This window comes from Zonotrichia albicollis, chromosome 16, assembly GCF_047830755.1.
Source record: "Zonotrichia albicollis isolate bZonAlb1 chromosome 16, bZonAlb1.hap1, whole genome shotgun sequence".
NCBI lineage: Eukaryota > Metazoa > Chordata > Aves > Passeriformes > Passerellidae > Zonotrichia > Zonotrichia albicollis.
Window position 1 is genome coordinate 2,278,870 of NC_133834.1, and position 23,120 is coordinate 2,301,989.

Here is a 23,120-nt window from a genome sequence, read left to right on the forward strand (position 1 = left end):
GAACCATAATGCAATTAGCAGCCTTCCCCAGAAGCATTTTTCAGTACCCCAGGGCACTCAGAATCTGCTGACTGTTTGATTTGTGCTGCCCCAAATTCCTGACATTGCTTAAGCAAACCACAGGACCAGGAACTCAGTGATCCTGTCTTCTGATCCTTTTTTTATAAGGCTACTGCCTTTGTTTTCTTGGAGAAAAAAAGATCCATTTCTTTCCCACCTCTGTCTTCCTGATCAGAGGAATACCAGTTTAAATCTCAGCTCCCAAGGGAGAGGGATTTGTTAATTTGACAATACTCTATTCAAACACTAAGAGTTCAACAAACACTTGCTCCAAGATGAGCACATGGATTTTGTTTCATTTGCAATGATTCAATCAGCAGCCATCCAAGGAATTCTGAAAATTTGCTGGGTGTGAACACACTGGCTCACAGAGGTTTGTTGTTCTTGATCCAGATGTGACCCTGGCAAGCAGAGATGTGCAAAAAAACACTCCCCCACACCACACCTGGTCCAGCCAAGGTGAAGGGCACTGCTCATCCTGCTCTGGGCTGACTGACAGCCTGCATCCATCACCTGAGAGAAGATAAATGCTGCTGTCACCCCAGCTCCTGAGCTCCATCCATCATTGCTCAACCAGGCTGGCTTTTGTTTGTTTGTCTGGAGTTGTTTCTGTTAAAAAAAAAAAAAAAGAAAGAAAAAAAAAGAAAAAATACCAAGGGTATTAGAGCTCACCTATCGGACCAGCTGGCAGTGAGAACTATCAGACATGGTGCACCAGAGAAACACTCTGATTTCATCCCGACAGAGCCCTGTGGATAGGTTTGGTCTCTCCCAACTAATAAAGGCATCCCAAAAATATCCCGTACTCTACACAGCCCCTGTGAGCCTGCAGGGAGGTTCTGCAGCACACAGACACCTCCACACTGAGCACAGACCAAAAGCCATCACCTCCCTGCTCCTCTGCCTCATCTTTACTGCGTAGGACACAACTGTGTCCAGTTTCCAGAAGATTCTGCCTTGGATACGACCCAGCTAGGGAGGCAGAACTCAAAACAACCATAAATGCATTTTGGAATTGATGGAAGGAGGTGTAACTTTATCATATCTTGGGAGTGATCTGGAAATAGCATTCCCCATGTCTGCCAAGCAAAGTGCTTCAGTAAAGGTCCTGGAGCAGGGAACACATCTTCTCTGTGTCAGGGGCTGTGGCAGTAGGCAGCACTCATTGCTTTATCAAATATTACTGCTTGGCTGTCTGTGGGAAACAGGCACAGCCTCATTTGTCACAGTCCTGCTCCCCCTGAGTCACAAAGCTCTGACTGAAGGCTCCCTTCAGGGTTTTTTTTTTCCTGTTTCCAACTGCACTCCCAGTTCTGGATCAGCGTGTAATGTTTAACAGATCTGCCACAGCAGCCCCAGCACAGACACGGGGTTATCTCCAACCAGGGGACGAGAGGTTGTGGGAACACCTGGAGTGTGACAGCTCCTGCACAGACAGACAGCTTGAGCTGGATATCAGGGTGAGGGTTTGGACAAACACTGCACCACCACAGTGGTAGTTTCCTCTTGTTTGGTTCTCAAATTCCCCCTGCTTTGCTGTGCGTGGGCAGCTCTGTCCTGCAAAGTCTGTGTAAGATCCTGTTCACGCCAATCACCTGGTGTTTATGGGTGTGGTTTGCCCTGTGATTGGCCTTTGGGCAAAATTGGTTGGACTGCCCAGTGAAATCATGTCATTTTGGAGAATTTGAACAGCTACACAGTCTATGACAAACACTAATTAGTGCTCTGCTCCTTTGTCCTACTGACTGGGTCCCAGCATGGTTTGCCATTTGCCTCACTAAGCTGCAGCTCCTGTCCAAAGGCACACGGGCACTGTGCCCTGTGCAGGCATTCAGTGAGCACAGCAAGGACTTCACTTGGTCACTGCAGGGCAACCTTGCAGATTAAAGCAGAATTCAGTGTATGAGAGCAGATCCTATGCTTTGCATGCACAACTGTGAGGTGCATAGAAAGGTTTGGTACCAGCCTTGGCCCATACACTAAAAAGGAGCTGGAAGCAGTGTAGGGAAGCAGCAAAGTGTATTCTGTGTCCTCCCCAGTTTGGCTCTGACCAGGACCAGCAAGAGCAGATTAATGCTTGTACTGGGGGTGGGACCCTCACTCTGCTGCTATACCAAAAAAAGGGCTGAGCCTTATCAGGACTCTTCAGCCTACTCCACTTAGTGACACTGTTACCAACATCTTCACACAGAAGCTTTCTACCAGAACCTCTCCTCTAATTCACTGTATTATTTCCTGCCTGATTTCAGCAAGCTCTGGAAAAGGTTCTGCTCTCAGACCTCTGTGCACTACCTTTGACCTTATCAAACAAGTCAATCCCCCAGGGTCAAGATTGGGACACTTAAAAGTTTTACTCACCAGGAAAGTCTCACCAGAGGAGAGGCGTGGGAACTGTGAGGCTTCCCAAAGGCTTTTATTGTCTCATTAAGCTCTTCTTAATGAGAATTTCCTCACCTGCTGCAGTCCCTCCCATTCATTTGCATTCACTATCCTGCTGATAGTATTCAAGGCTGTCAGCTCCCACTCCTTCCTTTTTCCTCATAACTATTCCGAGCCCGTTTTTTATCTCCCTGATCTCATCCAGGTCCCGGGGAGAAAATACTTTCTCCTCTTTTGTTACTGCTTGCCACATCCTCCTTGGCTGGTTTCCTCCCTCCATCTCTGCAGCTTCTCCTGGCTCCAGAGCCACCTGCAATAGTCTCCTCCAAGGCAAAGCAGCAACAGCTGCTCGTGGTGAGATCCCTGACTGAAATGCTCACTAAAAACTTGCTTGTTCTCTCAGCTAAGGCTCCCCCCGCACAGCCTGGAATCACACACACCTCAATGCCTGCCCCCCGAACACCACAGCGGCTCTGCCCATCCCAGCCGGTGTTTGTAGGGCGGGGCTGTCGGATCGGCCCCTCTGCAGGACCAATGAGGCAGCGGGTTCTGCACCTTTCTCAATGACTGCAAACACTGGGGGGTTCAGGCTGTTCCACCCCTCCCCTGGCATCTGAAAGAGCCTTGACAGCAGAGCTGCGTCAGAGGGGGCACAGCTGCCAAAGCAGCCGTTCAGCCTCCTCTGATTGCTGTTGGAAAGTATTTCGGCATTTTTTTTCATTCAAGCTTTTCTAGATAAGCATATGGTAAATGGAAATATCAGAGAGAATGAGCTGCCTCCTAGTTGGGAATGAAGGACTGACAATTATCCCTGTGAGAATGAGGTAGTCTGAACATGAGGGAACTCGATACAATGGGAGATTTACCTTGGAAGCAGTCCCTTGGCAGCCCGGCCTGCCTTGCTGTCAGCACGGTTTCCCATTGCACAAAGGGCAGGGATCAGACCCAGGATGACAAATCCATCTCTATCCCAAGCTCATCCTGCCTTGTTACCTATGGCTTTTCCATAGTAATTCCTTAGATCACCCAGACACTGCTTCACTTAAACCATGTTGTCCCATGGGACTCTGTACCCACCTTGGATCTCCAAATGACCCAGAAAACTTTCTGCTTTCCTTCCTACCACAAACCAGGTCAACACTTCAAATCCTGACCTTCGAGGCTGCCAGGGTTGAGGAGAGAGGCAAGCCAGGAGTCCAAGGCCTTGGTCCAACGCTCACGGAGACTCTTGTCACAAGGAATTATGTGGACTCTGCAAAAAGATAAAGAAAACCAGAGAGAGCAAACCTGGGTCTGCAAAACCTTGACATGGCAATCGATGCTGTAGTTTACCATCAGGAGCAAGTAAATAGCCCCAGAGTTACGTGCTGCATGGCAAACATTGCGGTTTTATCTGCATGACAGGCAGCAATTTGTGACAAAGGTTAAGTCTCTTTGTTCACTCGAGTTTGACGTGTGATGGTCGTGTTACATTCCCCATTCTCAGCGGGTTTGTGCATGAATGTGCCTGTGTGCCTTCAGGATCACGACCTTCATTCAATACTGCATGGCCCAGCAGAGCCATAATTAATCCCCAACATGTTCAGCTGACAGCTCTCATTCATAACATCATCCATGCAGAATGGTGAGGTACGTGTAAATTCTTACAATCCACCTGGGACTCAGAGATTTTCCAGCCACCGGAGCAGGGAGGCTCCAAGGCAGGTTTCTGACAGGATGAACAGGACAATTGGTAGGTTGGACTAATCTACAGGTAAATTGGGTAGGGCAGGAGAGGGAGGTGTGACACAGTCACTGCTCACTGAGGATGGGCTAGGAATGACAACACCTCGTTGCTGGCATTCCCTGTTACATAACCAACATTTTCTACTCACAAAAATCTAAGAGGTCCAGAGGCTTATGAAGCCTGTAAGAAAGTCCCCACCTTCTTCACCCTGGACAGTTTGCAAACATGAAGCTTGGCCAGATTCAGCTCAGCCACTTGTTTTTCTCCCAATCACTGGTTTTCAAATGTACCCAAAGGTCTGAAACCCAAATAAACCATAACCATTGTCTGGCAATCAGATCCATGTGCCCCAGGCAAATCCTCACACCCAGGTCATGTCCTGTGTGCCTCACTCATAGAGCTGCTGCTAGTGGTTTGTTTCCAAATTCTAGATATTTAATCTTTTTACCTGCTTGTTCTTTTACCAAAGATGAACCTGCTCAGTCGGGCTGGATCAAGTGTTTACCCCACAGGCAACACAACAGGGTGGGTATGTTTTATACAAGTTTATTGGGGGACAATATTCATTCACCAACAGCACAAAATATCAGATCTCCGCTATTTAAGGGCTGGGAGCATGTCAAACACAAACAGAGATTAGCATTGCTCAGAAACACATCAAATCTGAGTAACACCAGCACAACCACTGATTTGTCCTGTCTGAGGAGAGAAAAGAGTGTCTTAGTAACTATTCCATTCTCTACAAAAATACATACAGCCATTGTGTTTAACCCTATTTCTATAAAGGCTCCATACACAAGAGTCAAAAGGCACAAGGAGTAAAATGCTGCTACTTGGACCCACCTTGCTGCAGCTCCAGAGAGCTCTTCCATCCCCATTGTGTGTTCAATCACAGCATATTTGAGACATCTCCAAAACACAAAATCCCACCTCGCTAGCATGTGCAGCCCCTCACAGTCCCCAGTCCCACGATTTGAGCTCTGAAATGAGGGAAATTGCAGAGAAAAGAACGGCCCCTTCCACAGCAGCTCCTGCTCAGACCCTCGGCACCTCCACTTCCGAAGCAGACCTGGACTTGCGCCGGCCGGTCAGGCTGCCCAGGACCGACTCCTCGCTGAGGGCCCCCTCAAAGGCGGACAGGATGGACTGGCGAAACTTCTCCTTGAAATCCGGCCCCACAAAGACATACAGGATGGGGTTGATGCAGCTGTTGAAGAAAGCAAGGCTGGAAACCAAGGGGATCCCTATGTAAAGGGCCAGTTTCATCTCATGGCTGGAAGAGTTGTTGGATATTTCCAGCAAGGAGAAGACGTGATATGGGAAATAACAGAGGAAAAACGAGACTGTGACAGCAATGATGATTCTGTAGGGCTTTGCAGAGTTGGCCAGCTGCCTTCTTTTCAGCTTGACAGCCACGACACTGTAGCAGATGAGAATCACCACGAAGGGGATGAGGAACCCACATAAGAACCGCGTGACGATCATCGCCTTGTGCCGCACCCTCCACAGCCTGCGCGTGGCCTCCGATGTATAATCGTCAGACAGAGCAAAATTATTGTAACAGCTGGTGACGTTCCTGGAGCTGACCAGGGTGTCCCGAAAGACGAGGTACGGGGAGCTGAGCAGCACAGCCAGGCCCCACGTCCCCAGCGCGATCCTGGCCGCCAGCTCCGGGCTCCTGTGGTTGTGAGACCAGATGGGGAACGCCACAGAAACGCAGCGGTCCATGCTGATCACCGTCAGGAGGAAGACGCTGGCAAACATGTTGAGGAAGGCCATGGTGCTGTTCAGCTTGCACAGCAGCTTCCCAAAGGGCCAGTGGAAGCCCAGGGCGGTGTAGGCGATGCTGAGGGGCAGGAAGAAGGTAAAGATGAAGTCAGCTATGGCCAGGTTGAGGAACCAGATGGAATTCACCGTCTTCTTCATCTTGAAGCCTGCAATCCAAATGACGAGGCCGTTGCCTGACACCCCCAGCAAACAGGCGATGCTGTACACCACCATGGAGAGGATGTGCATGGCCCTCTGCAGCCCAGAGTAGTAGTCATGGTCAGTGGCAGTGTCAGGCTGCTCCGTGGGGCAGCTGGCAGAGAAGGGGGAAGGGGAAAAAGAGGTGCTGTCCATCACTAGCAAGCCAAGACCTGGAATCACAACAGAGCTGTTATCTGCTGCTCAAGAGAGGTGAAAATCTTTGTGAGCAACTGTACACAAAATATGTATGAAAAGCTAGATTAGATAAACGAATTTATAATTAATATAAAGTCCCTCTCTATAACATCTGCATCTCACAGAAACCACCTCGACCAGAAAAACCAACTCCAAGTTTGCTGTTGATGTCAGCGTGTCAGAACAACACCCTCATCACCAGCCCACAGCAGCAATCCAGCATGGACCAGCAGCAAAGCCATGGAAACCCAGATCCCCCCATTGTGACCAATCCTCTTTGGATCACCAGTAACAAATTATGGCAGCAAAAACTATTTAGACCAGTAACAATAATATTAACAGACTATTTCTTCACCAAACCCCTTCCAGGGAGGTGCAGAACAACACCTGAGCTATATCCAAGCGTAACCACAGACCCTTTACCCACCCACCACCCTCTGGTGAGCCCACCTTCCTCCTCCTCTCTCTCCTGTTCACCTTGCACTTGCCTTGGCAGACCTGGCAGGACTCACCGTGCTGTTCTTGGCTGCTCTGCCCACAGGGTGGTCTCACCCTCCTGCCTGGCTCCCCTTGTGCTGCTCCTCTCTGGGGTGACTCACACTGCCTCGCCCCATTTTCCCATGGCTTGGGATCACGAGGAATTTAGTAGGATCACTTTATTCCCTAATCTTCTTCCTCAATTTATGGTGTGTTGATTTAACCCCTGAAGCCCCAGGGGGTGCAGGTTCTTTGGGGCTGGTTGGCCAAACCCAAGCACTAACTTGGATGTGATGCTGAAGAAAACACAAAACAAGGCAGCTCCCCTTCCTGAGCACCCCGAAATCCCTCTGGGCACCGGAGGGGGAACAGGGCCAGCTCTGCGCCCCACAACAGCAGCAACGTGCCCAGCCTGTGCCAGGGCCTGGAGACACGGCCTTGGCAGGGGGGTGCCTGGAAATGTCCCTGCCCGCTGCACGGTGTTGGGGTGTCCCATCCTTCGGCTCATGGGGGAAGTGGCGGGACACCGGGAACACCGCAGGGCTGGCGGAGAGGCACCGGGGGATGAATGGTTCAGGCATTGCCACAGGGGTGACAGCACAGGGGTGACAGCAGAGGAGGGGTGACGGCACAGGGATGACAGCACAAGAGGGGTGACAGCACAGGAGGGGTGACAGCCGCGGGCCCCCCCGCCCCTCCCGGCCCAAGGTCACCCGCGCCCCGGGCGCCACGTGCGGGCCGCGCCGCCAGCCCCGCCCCTGCACGGGCCAATGGGAGGCGGGGAGGGGGCAGAGCGCGGCGCTGATTGGCTCAGGTGCTTCCCGAGCGCATTCCCCGCCGCCGTTCCCGGGGCGGAGCGCGGCGCTGATTGGCCGCGGCGCGGAGGGGGCGGGGCCCGGCCGGGCTATGGTAGCGCGCGGGCTTTGGCGCGCTGGCGGAATCGGGAGCGGGTAAGGACCGGGATCGGGACCCGGGCACGATCGGGGTGTGCGGGTGGGGAGAGCAGGGCCGGGGCACGGCAGCCCGCTGAGGGACAGCGCCGGTCCCCGCCACGCGGGGCAGGGCAGAGGGGCGCGCCCCCAGGCTCTCGGGATGTGGGAAGTGATGGAGTCGGGATACAGGGGGTGCAGGTCTAGGTGGAGACAGAGCTTCGAGGATGGGGTTCCCCAGGTGAGGTACCAGGTGTGGGGGAGGTCTCATCCTGCCTGGGAATGGCAGCTCTGTCCCTCTGTGCAGTGAGTGCTGCAGCACCCTGGGCTGGGGGACATGCAGCACCTGCATCCTGCTCGGAGCCACAGCACTGCCCCTCGCAGCCTTTGCTCAGCCCAGCCTCTCCGGCCGTGAGGATTCCCACCCTGCCAGTGAGCCTGGGCTCGGGCCAGAGCATGGCTGAGCATCCCTGCCCAGCAAGGGCGGCGTGAATGGACTTTGGCAGCTTGGCACAAGGAAACCGCGTGGAATTGCTTAATAACCTGCTCACGGACCTTCACCCGTCCTTGGGGGTTAATGAGTAAAAAGATGGATTGTTTTCTGCCAAGGCAGCAGCTAGGCTGTTACTCCTTCCCCAAAAGCAGCATCAATTGGGCCAGAGAGCTCCTGCCAGGCCTGGGCATCACCCATGCCGTGGAACCCAACAGAGGCAGAACTGCTGCCTCTCAGGGCCTCTCAGCTCCACAGGATGCTTCAGTCAGGGTTAGGGGCAGGACTCTGACCTGCTGGGGCTTTGCCCAAGGGAAAGCAGCCAAGAGGTTTAAGCATGCTGGGCATCACAGCGTGTGTTAAATTGAGATCTGTGGGTACGAGCATTTCACTGCCCTTGAAATTAAACATCAGGCACTGCCGAGCTGGGCAGGGGCAGCTCAGGGAGGGGTGGTGATGGGAGAGTATCAGACATTATCAAAGCACCGGAATTAACAAACTGATCTTAAATCAGCAGGGGAAGCCTGAGGGTTGTGTGTGTTTTCCTCACCCAGCAGCCCGTGGCTGTTCCCAGGGAATACATGGGATGGCAGCAGGCAGCACTCAGGGAGATGTGGGGGTACCCAGCCCTGCTGCCATCCCACAGACTCGTGCTCCCCTGGCAGGTGACTGAGAGCCAGCAGCAGCACCATGGCGAGCTCAGCACAGGGCCTGCCCAGCGCCGAGCTCTGGGCCTCCCATAACAAGATGGTGATGGAGCCGCTGGACACCAACGACCCCGAGGTGAGAGCCCCTTCCTGGCTCCTGCCCAGCTGCCTCATTATCCCCCAGCCAGCCATGGGGATGCTGACCTGGTCAAGCCAAGGACGTGGCAGGGTCCAAGGCTGAGCTGCTGGAGCCCATCCATCCTCTGTGCTCTCTCTGGCTGGTCAGGATCAGCTGCACCAAGAAGGGATCACATCTCTGTTCTCCAGCACCTTTCCAAGCCCTGTTCCTGTGGTGGAACGTCCACATCTCCCTGCAGAGATGGCTGAGGCCATTTCTCTCCTCTCCCAAAGGTGCACAGCATCATCAAGAAGGAGAAGCAGCGGCAGAGGTTGGGGCTGGAGTTGATTGCATCGGAGAACTTTGCAAGCCGAGCAGTCCTGGAGGCCCTGGGATCCTGCATGAACAACAAATACTCTGAGGGTTACCCAGGACAGAGGTATGGGGCTGGGGCTAAGGCCCACCACCCCAAACCCTGGCAGGATGGGAGAGGAACCAGAGAGGGAAGCAGTGTCCTTGTGCTGGCAGCCAGGCTCCTCCAGGACAGGCTCTGACCTTCTCAGCCTCTGTCCTTGGCCACAATGGGACAGTCTCAGCAGGGTCACATCTGCTGTGGCTGCACTAAAGGGGCACCACCCCAGTGTGTCCCCAGCCTGGTCACAGGGCCTGTTCTGAGTCCTGAGTTTGGTTTTATCCTTGTCCTGCACTGCAGGTACTACGGTGGGACGGAGTTTGTGGACGAGCTGGAGAGGCTGTGCCAGAAGCGAGCCCTGCAGGCTTACCGGCTCGACCCCCAGAAGTGGGGAGTCAATGTCCAGCCCTACTCAGGTATTGGGGTGCTCAGGAGAGCCAGGGCAGTTTGCCCAGGCCCCTGTGTGCCCCAGCATTCATACCCAGCCCGCTGTGCTCTCTCTGCAGGGTCACCTGCAAACTTTGCGGTGTACACGGCCCTGGTGGAGCCCCATGGCAGGATCATGGGGCTGGACCTGCCCGATGGTGGCCACCTCACCCACGGCTTCATGACAGACAAGAAGAAGATCTCTGCCACCTCTGTCTTCTTCGAGTCCATGCCCTACAAGGTAGGGAGCTGCTCCAGCCAGAGCCAGGATGCAGTTATCATTAGTGTTGGTGCCTCAAAGTTAAAAGTGCCAGCACTCCCTCCTGCAGGACAGCACTGCAGCTGATCTTCACCACAGCGAGGTGGCTGAACCCTCCTCTTCCTCTCCCAGGTCAACCCCAAGACCGGTTACATTGACTATGACAAGCTGGAGGAGAACGCCCGGCTCTTCCACCCCAAGCTGATCATAGCAGGTAAGGGTCACACCTGTACCAACCTCCCTGGTGGCAGGGCTGGGGTGGCTCCCTGAAACCCATGGATGCTGCAGCGCCAGGAGGAAACCTCCAACACAACCACCCCGCAAGGAGCTTGTGTACCGTGCTTGTGTACAGCCTGCTGGGCTGGCTGCACTGCAGGCCTGCTCCTGGGGCTGTGCCAGGCTGCTGCACATCCGCTCCTGTCCCCTGCTCACCGCTGTCCCCGCAGGTGTCAGCTGCTACTCGCGGAACCTGGACTACGCCCGCATGCGGAAGATCGCGGATGACAACGGGGCGTTCCTGATGGCAGACATGGCGCACATCAGCGGGCTGGTGGCTGCTGGCGTGGTGCCCTCGCCCTTCGAGCACTGCGACATCGTCTCCACCACCACCCACAAGACCCTGCGGGGCTGCAGGGCCGGAATGATCTTCTACCGCAAAGGTGCCCGGGGTGCCGGGAGGAACGCTGCAGGCTAACGCTGCTTCCTGCTCCAACTGGGAAAGAGGGAGGGCAGAAAGATCCTGGGAGTGTCTGGGGAGCTTCCCTGGCTCAGATTTGAAGAGGAACAACCACTGTGCCTGCTCTGAGCAGCCAGGGGGTGAAAGCAGCTCGTGGGAGAAGGGTGGCTGTGCTGCCTTGTCACCATGTCCTCCCTGCCTCACAGGCACCCGCAGCGTGGACCCCAAGACAGGCAAGGAGACCCTCTACAACCTGGAGAGCCTCATCAACCAGGCAGTGTTCCCAGGGCTGCAGGGAGGCCCACACAACCACGCCATTGCAGGTATGCAGCCAGGCTGGCTGCCAGCTCCAGCACGGCAGAGGGAGCTGGCAAAGGGCTCCTGGCAGGGCTCTGACCCCCAGCAGCAATACAGGAGGCTCCAGCTGCCCTACAGAGCTCACAAACTGGGGACACTGTGGCAAAAGGCAGCTGGTGATCCAGCATTGCCCAAGGAGTGACCAAGCCTGTCCTGTGTTTTGGCTCATGGCTCATGCCATGTTAAGGCAAAGGAAGGATCAGTCCATTCATTCATTCATTCAGCTCCTGTATGGCTTCTGCTGGCAGTGCCATTGCGGATGGGAGCCCCAAATCTGACCCTGGCCTGCCTCTATCCACAGGGATTGCCGTGGCACTGCATCAGGCCATGACACCCGAGTTCAAGGCTTACCAGCAGCAGGTGGTGGCCAACTGCAAGGCACTGTCATCAGCACTGATGGAGATGGGCTACGACATCGTCACAGGTGAGGACATGTCTCGGCAATGGGATGGGGCTGACCCTGGGCAGCTCTTCAAGGACACCATGGCAGGGTTCTCTTGGCACAATTCCTCACCCCTTGTTAAATCTCAAGTCTTCTTTTGCTGAAGCACTTCCCCAATCCCACCAAAGTCCTCTCTTTGCAGGGGGCTCTGACAATCACCTGATCCTGGTGGACCTGCGCAGCAAAGGCACAGACGGCGGCCGGGCCGAGCGGGTGCTGGAGCTCTGCTCCATCGCCTGCAACAAGAACACGTGCCCTGGTGAGGGATCCCACAAGCTCTGCCAGCCCCTGCTCCACCCCAGGAGCCGGGCTGGATGCCCACAGGTGGTTTCAGTGCCACGTTTGGTCACGGGTGCCTCGTTGTGCTGCAGGTGATGTCAGTGCCCTGCGGCCCAGCGGGCTCCGCTTCGGGACACCGGCTCTGACCTCGCGCGGCTTCCGGCAGGACGATTTCCGCAGGGTGGCCCAGTACATCCACAAAGGTGAGCTGGGGGCTAGGGAGCCTCAGCTCCAGCTCCAGCCTGCATCAGGGCAGCTCCCCTGCATGAGGAGGCACCAGCTGGCAAGGGAGAACACCCAGCAATGAGGAACAACCATCCTACCTCCATATCTGGATGTGAGAGAGGGCATCTGGGACCAGCCAGACTCTCCCCGCTGCAGGCAGTGGGCTGAAAGCCTGTCCCTCTGGCAGTTCTCTCCCCGTTGTCCTCAGGAGTTCCAAGTTGTGTCCCTGGGCAGCAAGTGCCTGAGATGGGAAGGAGGGAGGGAGCAAGGCTCTGTCCTAGGGGGCAGCAGGGCCGTGTCCCGGGGGGCAGCAGGGCTGGGAGAGCCCTGGGCTGCAGCAGCTGTGAGGGCTGACCAAAACATCTCCATCCTGGCAGGGATTGAGCTGGCTCTGCGTGTGCAGAAGGACATGAACCCCAAGGCCACACTGAAGGAATTCAAGGACAAATTGGAGGACCAGAAATACCGTGGGGAGCTGAAGGCACTGAAGGAAGAGGTGGAAGCCTTTGCAGCCACGTTCCCACTGCCAGGGCTGCCTGTCCTGTAAGGAGACACAGCCGTGCCTGCTCCCAGAGCCACGGGAGCACCCAGGATCACGGCACACCCCCAATCCCCAGCCTGACACCAACACCCCAGTGCCTTCTCCCAGCCCTTCCCTGTGAGGCTGCAGCAGCAGCTCCTCCTTTGGCTCTTACTCCCCCTTCCCCTCCCATGTGGGGCACAGGGACCCCATGAGTACCACCCCTGTGGGGACACCAGCCCTTCACCACTGTGTCACCGAGCACCAGGTCACCCTCACTCACCTCATGGTGCCATCCAGCTCGTGCTGGCTGTGGAGCAGCAGATGAGATGTAGGCTGGTCTGTCCACGTTCCCTGGACACCCTGCCCATGGCAGTGTGAGGGACAGGGGCTCCAGCTGCACAGGAACCTCACAGCCACTAAAAGCCCCCCTGGTTTCAGCCTCGAGGATTCCCCTTCATCCTGTGTGCCTTGCCACCTCACAGGCTACGACAGGGCCAAGCCTTGTCCTGAACATCCCTCCTGGGATCACCATCCCATCCTAACCAGGTCCTCCAGTATTCTCTCAGACCCCTTGGCACAAAGCTTAGGTTGAACCATTTTTTAATAAGCATGTTAAAATTAAGAACTGAACCACAACATATGACAAGAATTATAAGCTTTAAAAAATACGACCAATTTTTTTTTTTTTTTTTTTGTATTTCAAAAATATCTGAACCCAAATAAATATTTTTTTTTTAAAAGTACATTTCTCAGACTAGTCATTTGGTGTTAACATCAGTTAAACTCTTGTGCAGTGATACTTACAGCACGACACTAAGACATGCTTGGGTTTCTCCCGGTCACACTCGCCCTAACTACTGACGCAAGCATTCGGCACGCACAGGCACACACACGGAACTCAACATGCAGGAATAGGATACAGTGCTTTTTTAAAATAAGATGAGAATTCATCACAGCCTCCTGGCAGCCTTCAGAGGCAGCTCCAAGCCCAGCCCCATCCCCGTGGCAGCAGCCGTGCTGCCGGCAGGACCGGGTACCCTGCTGCTGCCTTCCAGTGAAATCCGTCCCAGGGAGCAGGGGCTGGGGGTTTGTGACCCCTCCAATGCTGGGGTGCAGTTGGGTGCTCTGACATTGTGCTCTGGGGCAGGGGTTCTCCTGCAGCCTGGGCAGCTCCCTGAATTCCCTCAGACCCTGTTACAGGAGCCTCCTCACTGTGCTGCTGCAAGCCCCGGGTCCGGCCCAGCTCCTGCAATCTGCAGTGTGGGCTGGCTCCCACCACCAGACCAGGGGCTCAGGACCCTCACACTCAATAAAACCCAAAGAATTGGCCTGGGAGCACAGAGCCATCAGCTCCCACCCTGGAGTGCCTCCCCACCCTCCCACCACGGTGAATATTGCTAGAGTATAGGCAGCTCTGAGGAGCTGCTCAGAAGTGATTGCTATCAGATGAGAGGAAATCTGAGCATTGTTCTCTGAGAAATGAAACCTCTGTAGGGTTAAGATCACCTACAGCTATGGCTGAGCCTCCTGGGCTGGGAGCTGGAAGCAGGGGGGTTAGTGGGGAGCAGAGCAGGGCCTGGAAGGAGCAGGAGTGGGGAACGGGAGCCCTCCCTCCTGGCCGGGAGAGGCTTCTGCTCGGGTGAATTCTGATCAGTGAACACCTCCCCTCCCCGGCAGCCGGGGGAGCCAGCGGGGCTGTGCGGGAGGAGGTGGGGACATGCTGGGTGGCAGCACTCACAGAAGCAGGGGACACGGCCATGCAGGGCACCGCTGGCTGGTGAGGGTGGCACTGCCACTGCCAGGACCCCCCTGCTCCTCGGGGAAGGATGGCTCAGGCAAGAGAACGACACACACGTCATGGCAGGAGCTGTCAGTGCAAAGGCGGTGGATCGTTGTTAGTCTGTGAATATCAAACGGGTCAGGTGCCACACCAGAGATGGGGGAAGTCCTAAAGTGCCAATACAGGATCTGCACTGTACAACAGCAGCAGAACAGAGACAGAGAAATTACAGAGGAAAGAGGAACTCAGCTCCCAGACACCAGCTGCCCTCAGAATCCCCCCAGTTTCTGCCACACAAGCAGAGAGGGCTCCAAATGCCCAGAGGTGCCACAGCCCGGTGTCCACTCCCCTTTTCCAGTCCAAGTGCAGAGGTTGCACTGCTGAGAGGAGCACAAGCACTCCAGGGCGTGTTTCTCCACAGCTCCCAGTTGCAGATAATCCCAGAGCTCCTGTTGGGAATCAGAGATGTTCCAGCCCCCGGGGCACCCTCCCCAGTCAGAGCTGCTGGGTGGCAGAGAGGTGAAGCAGGTCAGACAGGTGGCAGTGCAAGTATTGCTCAACACAGCCTTGAGTATCACATACTACAGGTTGGACAGAGGGAGTAAGAAGTGAGTTATTTCTCAATTTATGAGCACAGCTGAACACCACAGGTTGAAACCACTGTGACTAAAATGAGCCACCACGAATCATCTCTCCCACTCCGTGCTGGAGGAAGACGTGTGAGTGAGTCAGCAGGAAAAAAGTCTGTCTGTCCTTCCCTCCCTCCCTCCTCAAACCCAAACAGCACTGGGTGGTTTCCCAGCAGGAAACAAGCTCCTGGTTGGAGCCCTGCTCCAGAGCAGGCTGCTGGGAGCTTTCATCTGCCTGGTGCCACCTGCATTACTCATCTCCCTCCTCCCCCAGGGAATCTCACCTCAGCTTTAGTGTGGAAGTTTGGGTGTGCATGAATCAATCAGGGGGCACCTTGAGGCACCTCAGGAAGCAGAAAATTGGATGGACACAGAGCCTTTCACCAGCAGACTCAGCTCACATGAGACAGGAGGGCACAGGCAGGACAGGAGAAGGCTTTGAACGCGCTGTAAAGGTGAGAAGCTCACCTTCAGCAAAGGCCACACCACCCTGCTTCCAGCCACAACCTCAAAACACCATCACAACAACCCCTGACCCTGGAAATCCCTCTGGACAGAACCACGAGGCCAACTTGGCTGAGCCACCACAAACAGCATAACCTTCAAAACACCTTTGTGCCCTGTGGGTTTGTACCCCAGAGAGCCTTTCCAGGGGAGAGGAGGAGGTGGCACAATGCTGAGGCACTGGTGCTGGTGCAAGTGACAGCCTCCCCAAGGAGCCTCCGTGCCTCCAGACAGGGCTTTGGGGGAGTGCAGGTCTCACAGCAAGTCCCAGTGGGGTCTAAGCCACGCTGGGGAACATCAGGCTGTACACAGAAACCTCCCAGGCTCAGAAGGAAAATCACATTCACCTCCAAAGCTGCCTCACATTATCACCATAAACAGAAGTTTAAAAAAAACCCCAACAAACTAAAGAACAGATCAGCTCTTGTATGATGTCAGCTGCTCTCACCCGTAATCAGCATTAAAAAGAATTAAAACCAAGATTAGCTTTCCTAGAAAGACTTTTCTTACTTGGAAGTACCTTGGGAGCTGCTGCTGCCCATGGCACTGGGCAGAGCAGCCCAGGATCACCCATGAGACTCCAGAGGGAAGCGCTGTGCCTGGGCACAAAGCTTTGGGCACTGACAGGAACCACCTGGGAGTGCCACCACGTTGTTGGCACCTCCTTTATGGCACAGAAACTTTGAAAGGAAAAGTTTTCAGTAGCCAGGCTCAGGGAGCAGTTCTGCCCCATCCAGAGCCACTCAGGAGCCCTGGGAGAGGTAGGCAGGACATGACAATGGCTCAGCCAGGAGCAGCAATGCCAGCTCTGTTTCACCACAAAGCACAAACGCCAACTCCCCAACAAAATAAAAATAAGTAAAATAAAATAAACTATTATGGATAAAACACAGAATCCAGTACATTCATCCCCGATCTCCTGAGCACTTGCACCTCACCAGCCTGTGCTAACAGCCTGCTGTCTCACAGCGTGGCTCCAGCTGAGCCATCATTCCTCCACCACAAAAAGCACCTCGAAACAGGGCCCTCACCCTCCTTCAGTTCCCTCCTGCCTTTAAACCTTTAAAAAGCCACCCCCGACCTCACACGCTCTGAGCATTCCCAGTGTCCCTAAGGATGCACAGTCCCCCTGCAGCCTGAGGATGATCCCAAGGCTCCCTCCAGCCTGAGGATGATCCCAAGGCTCCCTGCAGCCTGAGGAGCATCCCAAGGCTCCCTCCAGCCTGAGGATGATCCCAAGGCTCCCTACAGCCTGAGGATGATCCCCAGGCTCCCTGCAGCCTGAGGATGATGCCCAGGCTCCCTCCAGCCTGAGGATGATCCCAAGGCTCCCTGCAGCCTGAGGATGATGCCCAGGCTCCCTGCACACCCAGCAGATGGGATGTGACAAATGAACAAGGCACAGTGCTCTACATTCACAGCGGCCGGCGCCTCGGGGCTCACCAGCCTTAGGGACTGCTTCCACCTTCCTGATTTTAACCACGCTGGGAAAGCCTTTCTGGAGGGAAGCACGTGTGCCTCCCCTGTGCCCCCACTCACCCAGGGACAGTCTATCCTGGGAAGTGCCCAGAAACTCAGTGCAGGAAGGGACAGCACCCACTGTGGCTGTGCACAGACCTGTGAGCTGCTGCCCTGCCAGGGGGCTCTGAGCTTCACTCCCATGACAGTCACATTGGTGGATACAAAACTTCACATGGCCTTTACACCTCTGGTCACAGCCCTGGCTCCATGAAGGGCCTGACAGGGCTCAGGGTTCTGGCAGAAGCATGCAGGACACTGTGCTATGTGGGGGGCTGCACACTGGTCAGTACTGATCCCCGAGATCACCTCCCTTCATGCCATAACCCCCAAGATGCTGCTGTGATCCACTTTAACAGCGCCCCTTCTAACATTTACAGAGTGCCTGATGGTTTATGTGATGGAACACCTATGCTTTTGGCTACAGGGAACACCCAGAAATCCAGAAATCCACACCCACAGCCCCAGATTTCTGTGGAGCACACACCAACACCTGGGCCCCTTCCCCACGTGTGAGAGCTGCTGCAGACAGCAATGCCAAGCATGGATGAGCTCTGTCAGACCCTGCACGTGGGCACAGGGCCTGTGCAAGGCTAGATTTTGTACAAAAAGCTGGGCACATAGTCAAATCTGAGCAGGGGGTTCCTCCCCTGCCCCGGTTCCTGAATGTAGTGCAGCTTCAGCAGCTCGGCCAAGTACTGCACGATTTTGACATCCTCATTGGCAAGGCCCAGCTGAAGCTTCAGGAAGTTCATCCTGCGATTCACGACGGACTCCTCCGGTTCCCTTTCGCTGATGGGGAGGTGCAAATGGTGGCAGAAGGTGAAGAGGAAGGCTTTGGAGCACAGCTGGGTGAGGATGCTCTGCACGTGCATGTAGTAGGTGCTGCCCCGCTTGATCTGGGTGCGGTGGTCGGCCAGCCTGGCCACCACGCTGCCCTTGTACAGGGGGCACCGCAGGGTCTTGCTGTCGGCATCCAGGATGCTCAGGTAGCGGCTGTAGCGGCTCAGGGCGTGCAGCACGTTCACCCCGCCGGGGGACACTGCCCTGCAACGGCAGCACACAGGTCAGGGCTGCAGGGCAGCCACAAGGAAGCAGCACGGGGCGTCCGTGCCCTGTGCAAGAGCTCTGGGGGTGAATAAAGCCTAAAGGGGGACAAATTGACTCTAAAGAAACCTCGATTCCCTGGATTCCCACGTGCCCTGATCTGTACTGTGCATGCTGCAGCATAAACTGCCTCACTTCAGGTCAGCTCCCTCCCTCAGTGACACGCACAGGGACTCACAGGACATCTCTGGTGAGCAGACACATTTTACAGCAGCTCAAAGCCTCCCACTGTGACTCAGAAACCCAAAGCATCCCCTTTCCCAAGAGCTCCCCCCAAATCCCCTTGGAATGGAGCTGTTCTGAGGTGGCTGAAGCCCTGAGTGCAGCAGAACCTTCTGAATTTCCTAAAAGACAGAACCATCCTTAACCCAAAACATTTCGTGGCTGAGCCTATTTGTCACTCAGGTGCAAACCCACAGCTCACAAGGATGCAATTACCCACCGAGCTTAACCTAATGGTATTGAAATGCAAATGAGCAGCCTACGCACACCCTTCAGCTCCTCCATGCTTTGTGCTGACAGCTGCTGGGCTGACACACAGCTCCCAGCCTCTAACTGGGAGCCCTAACTGGTGTAGGGGCTGCCCCAGTGCCCAGGCAGCACCTGGCCATAGGAGACACTGGATCCTCACTGGAATAAATAGTTCAGCCTCTGAATTCCTTCCCAGAGCCCTCCTACAAATGGTTTATGGAGAGCAACCACATTAAACTGAGCACTTAATTAACATTCCACGGAGGAGAGCTGAAATGACTGACACATGTTACAGGCAGCTCTTAAATAAAGATTTCTGTTTATAAAAATGGCATCTAACCACAAATATTGAGCAACAAGTAAACACTTGGGGTTTTTAAAAACCTCCCTGACAGACAGAGAGCTTGTGAGCAGCTGCTGGCAGAGCTGTCATCCTGCCTCACAAGCACAGAAATGAGAGCAAACTCACAGTTTTGGATAATTTCCCCCAGCAATACAATACTCTGCAGCTCAGCAAGCAGGTTTCTGTGTTTTAATTTTCCTGCTGTTTACAAACACTCCTGCAGGGGCTGTTCCAGCCTGGCTCTGAGCACTGTCTGCCACTCTGACTCATGTTTTCCACGCTGGTGACAGCAATGGCCATTCCCTGCCATACCTGCACCCAAAGCACAGAACACATCCTGGAACACACCAAAAAATCCTTTTCATCAACAAGGGCAGGGCGCTTGAGCTGAGCAAACATTCTTTGCTAGTATGAGCTAATAAGTGAAGCCACAGCTCAGGAATGGGTGCTGGGAAGGGGCACTTGTTTTTGGGACAGCTCTCACCCTAAGCAGAGGTTTCCTACAATCCCAACACTGCTCCTGCACAGCTCCAGGGACCTTTCTTCCTCACCAGCACAGCCTGAGGTGCTGCACTCCAATTCTGACCTACAGATCTCATCACTTCTTCAGTAGGCTCCAGAAGGTAAAGAAGGCTCCTCCCCTCAAGCACAGCACCATCCACCCTAAAATTCCAGTCAGAAATGTGAGAAGAGTTCCAGCAGGAGATGGCAAAGCAGAGCACACAAGGAACTCCATGAGCACTTGTACCAGATCATCCAGGAACCCAGCAGGACTCAGATGTTTGTTCTCTGCTTTGCCAGACAAAAACCTCCTGGCCAAATAACTCACCTGAGACAGGCAGCAAGTGCCCAGCAGATGTTTTAAAGATTAACTCTCAAGTGAGGCTGGATGCAGGGATAAATCTGCTCCTTTTCCTACCAGCAGAAATTCGTGGCAGCTACGTTGGTAATTCAGAGACCTCCCCTGCACACTCATTGCCCTCTGAGATGAAGCTCTCACCACACACCTCAACCCTACTTAAGCAACCAGACCCTGGCATTTACCTCTGCAGTCCAATCAACTTCCACTTCTGGAAATCCACCAGGTGCAGAGCGGAGGTGACCCAGTGCTTCACGGGCTTGGCGTACCCACCACAGCTGGGCACGAAGATGGAGAGCGCCGTCACCAGCCTCTTGACCATGGCCTCGTCCTCGCCCAGCACCACCAGGGTCCTGCCGCTGAGCAGGGAGTAGATGGCGGGGTGGGCAAAGGGGTACTGGCGGATGAAGCGCAGCGCGTTCTGCCCGGCCCTCTTCCTGTGCCTGTCCGCGGCCGCCGCGCACGCCGGCTGCGCCGGGGACGGGGTCCTGTCGGAGCACGTGGAGGCGGCGCTGCTGATGAGGCTGGTGGAGTCCGAGCACTCGTCCAGGCTGCTCTTACTCACCTCCCTGCTGCCCGTCAGGCGGCGCGAGTCGGGCTCGTAGGGCAGGAGCCCCCCCGAGAGGGCCTGGTGGGAAGGGAAGCCCCCGCGCAGCCCCTGCTCGGCCGGGCCCCGGTAGGGCTGCGGCGGGATCCGCACCACGCCGTCCTCCTCGCACGGCCTCTGCCCCAGCTGCTCGGCCAGCGGCTCCAGGAAACTGGGGCTCTCCTTCCCGATGCAACAGGCAGCATCCACCTGCACCAAGCTCTCCTGCTTGGAGATGTCGTCCTGCCCGTCGTGCGCGCCCGCGTTGGCTCTGGGGGTGAAGCGAAGGCCTCCCTCGTCATCATCCGCGTAGGGCTCCTCGTTAATGGCACTTGGGTAGCTGGCTTTGAAGTCCTCTGGGATGAGGGCCTCGGAGGGACACGTGCTGAGCACCTCGATGCTGTCCTCGCTGACCGTGCGCCGGCTGCCCACCTTGCTGCGGCCGGCCTGGGGGCTGGCCATGGCGGGCAGGCTGGCCTGGCTCTCTGATTTTGTCAGCCCAGAGCCCGACTTCTCCGTGCCCAGCACCTCGATGCTCTCCCCGCTGCTGATGCTGCCTTTGATATCTGCATCCAGATAGTCCAGGTTCTCCTGCTGCTCAGACATCACCGACTCAGACATCTTGGGTTCTTCACAGTCCTCCATTTCCTGCTCCATCTTGATGGGCACACACTCCACGCTGGATTTGTAGGAGCCCAGGCTGATGACCACTTTGGGAGCAAGGGACTCTTCCAAACATTTTTCATCCATGGCATCTTGGCCGAGCCCCTGGCAGCCTCTGTATTGTTTTTCAGGAGGTTTTTCATCCAGGAAAGAGACATCCTCAAAGAGGAAGTTGGTGACACTCTGCTGCTTGAGGAGAGCCCGGCTGATCTGCTCTGTCAGGAGGTAACAAACATCCCCTCGAAAAGTCCTCTCGATATGGTGCAACTGGTCAAGGGTCTGGGTGAAAAAATAAACATCACAGAGCTCCTCCAGTGTCTTCAGCTTCTTGTCAAAGCACTTGGCAGACTTGGCTTTGATGAGTTTGGGGGTGTAGGATGGCACGTGGGTGTAAAGGTGAGTCTCACCAGGCTCAGAGGCAGTTGGGTCCTGATCATGGCTGCCCGCATCAGCCTGGTCCAGGGCACACTCTGGCTCGTAGGCGTGGAATTCAGAGTCCTTCAGCTTCCTGTAGGGATACGACCGGATTTGCCTCAGCAGGTCTTGATGCTCTATGATCGATTTTTCCACGCTGGCCAGCTCATTGGCCTTCTCAATGGCCTGGGTTGTGTAGTACCCCTTGTCGTTGGCTTTCTTCTGCTGCTCAGTCTCGTTGTGCAGGACGGTCCTGGTGTAGTCAAGATCTTTCAGTTTCTTTTCCAGCTCGTTGGCAAACGCTTTCCGGTTCCCCGTCTTCAGGCATTCGGAGGCTTTGGAGAACTCGGTGGAAAGTTCCTGAAACTGCTGCATGATTTTGTGCTCGTCAGCAGAAATGTAGGCCATGCAGAAGGGCCTCACAAAGCCCCTGGCTTCCAGGTCATACAGGGTCAGGTGGTGCACGTAGGCAAAAGCCCCTTCCTTGGAGTCCCCCAGCACCACCTTGGAATCCTCCACAAAGTTCAGCTTCGGGTAGGCAGAGCCAGGAGGGTGCCCCACGAAAGATGCCTGGTAATCCACAGACATGATCCGCAGGGAAAAGTAATTGAGATCGAAGGTGCCCGACACTTTGGCGTCATCGGGGATGGTCAGGAGGGGCTGGGGCCCCACTTGCTCCGAGAACTCGGAGATGAGGATGAAGTCCCGGGTGAACTTGGAGCCGGCGACCTTGGCCCAGGGGTTGGCGCCCTGGCCGGAGAAGGGGAACAGCGGCACCGAGTACTCCTCGGGCAGGGGCGGCTCGCGGTACAGATCATCCTCCAGCTCCTCCTCCCTGGTGAAGGCCACCACGTCAGGGGCGCTGATCATATTTCCCGCAGGACGGGACCGACATGGAGCAGCGACGCGCCCCCGGTCCCCCCGCCACCGCCGGGCCCCGCGGGAGGCGCCGGCGCAGCCCCGGCCCGGCCCCGCCGCTGCCGCAGCCCCGGGTCCCCCTCACGCCGCCGCCATGGCCGGAGCCGCCGCCTCCTCACGGACCCGCAGCCATCTTGGAGTCACATGACGCGCGGCCTCTGACCCCGCCGGCAGGAAGCGACGCCACCACCTCCTCCTCTTCCTCAGCTGGAGTTGTTTCTATTTACCGTCGTCGCTTTTTGTCGTTACCGACCGTGGGACGCGCCCAGAGGCGGCGGGAAATGGGGAAAACGGAGGCGGAGCGGCGGCGGGAGAGGCGCCGCGGAGCATCTCGGGAGTTGTAGTTCGTTGGCGCCGCCGCGGCTGCGCTTTACGGCAGGACGTGACGGTGACGGGGAGCGACAGCGGAGCGCGGGAGGTCTGGGAGGTGAGGGGGGAACGGGGAGAAAAGGGCGAAGGAAAGAGAAAGGGAAGGGGAAGGGAAAGGGACAGCCCCAGGGGGATCGGGGGTGATGAGGGGACTGCCCTAGCCCCGGGTAAGGGACAGCCGAGAGGGAGCAGGGATGATGAGGGGGCTGCGCTGCCCCGGCTGTACGGGAGAGCCCAAGGGGGGGGATCGGGGGTGATGAGGAGACTGCGCTGCCCCGGCTGTGGGGGAGAGGGCAGCCCCAGCCCCAGCAGGAAAGGGCCCCCGACAGCTGTGCCTGCAGGGAGGTGACATCTCCATCTCTCAGGGGCTG

At 55.8% G+C, this 23,120-nt stretch overlaps 3 protein-coding genes across 4 annotated transcripts; 1 reads left to right on the forward strand and 2 right to left on the reverse strand.

Annotated features, from left to right (window-relative positions):
• Positions 1 to 4,628: 4,628 nt before the first annotated feature.
• Positions 4,629 to 9,287, reverse strand: LOC102069018 (chemerin-like receptor 1). Of its 2 annotated transcripts, none has more exons than XM_074552579.1 (2): positions 9,076 to 9,287; positions 4,629 to 6,303 (listed from the first exon to the last, which is right to left on the reverse strand). In XM_074552579.1, the coding sequence occupies exon 2, from the start codon at positions 6,284 to 6,286 to the stop codon at positions 5,201 to 5,203; it is 1,086 nt and encodes a 361-aa protein (XP_074408680.1). In that variant the 5' UTR covers positions 6,287 to 6,303; positions 9,076 to 9,287; the 3' UTR covers positions 4,629 to 5,200. The 2 variants fall into 2 exon arrangements, with proteins under 2 accessions (XP_074408680.1, XP_074408679.1); XM_074552578.1 differs by lacking the exon at positions 9,076 to 9,287 and adding an exon at positions 6,841 to 8,892.
• Positions 7,672 to 13,331, forward strand: SHMT1 (serine hydroxymethyltransferase 1). Its single transcript, XM_005494887.4, has 12 exons — positions 7,672 to 7,755; positions 8,890 to 9,007; positions 9,283 to 9,428; positions 9,702 to 9,817; positions 9,908 to 10,068; positions 10,219 to 10,300; positions 10,533 to 10,745; positions 10,969 to 11,085; positions 11,421 to 11,543; positions 11,704 to 11,820; positions 11,933 to 12,043; positions 12,443 to 13,331. Exons 2-12 carry the CDS (start codon positions 8,915 to 8,917, stop codon positions 12,610 to 12,612), a joined length of 1,449 nt encoding a protein of 482 aa, XP_005494944.1. The 5' UTR covers positions 7,672 to 7,755; positions 8,890 to 8,914; the 3' UTR covers positions 12,613 to 13,331.
• Positions 13,332 to 13,471: 140 nt separating this feature from the next.
• SMCR8 (SMCR8-C9orf72 complex subunit) lies at positions 13,472 to 22,693 on the reverse strand. Its single transcript, XM_005494886.4, has 2 exons — positions 19,985 to 22,693; positions 13,472 to 18,066 (listed from the first exon to the last, which is right to left on the reverse strand). Exons 1-2 carry the CDS (start codon positions 22,330 to 22,332, stop codon positions 17,613 to 17,615), a joined length of 2,802 nt encoding a protein of 933 aa, XP_005494943.2. The 5' UTR covers positions 22,333 to 22,693; the 3' UTR covers positions 13,472 to 17,612.
• Positions 22,694 to 23,120: the final 427 nt, after the last annotated feature.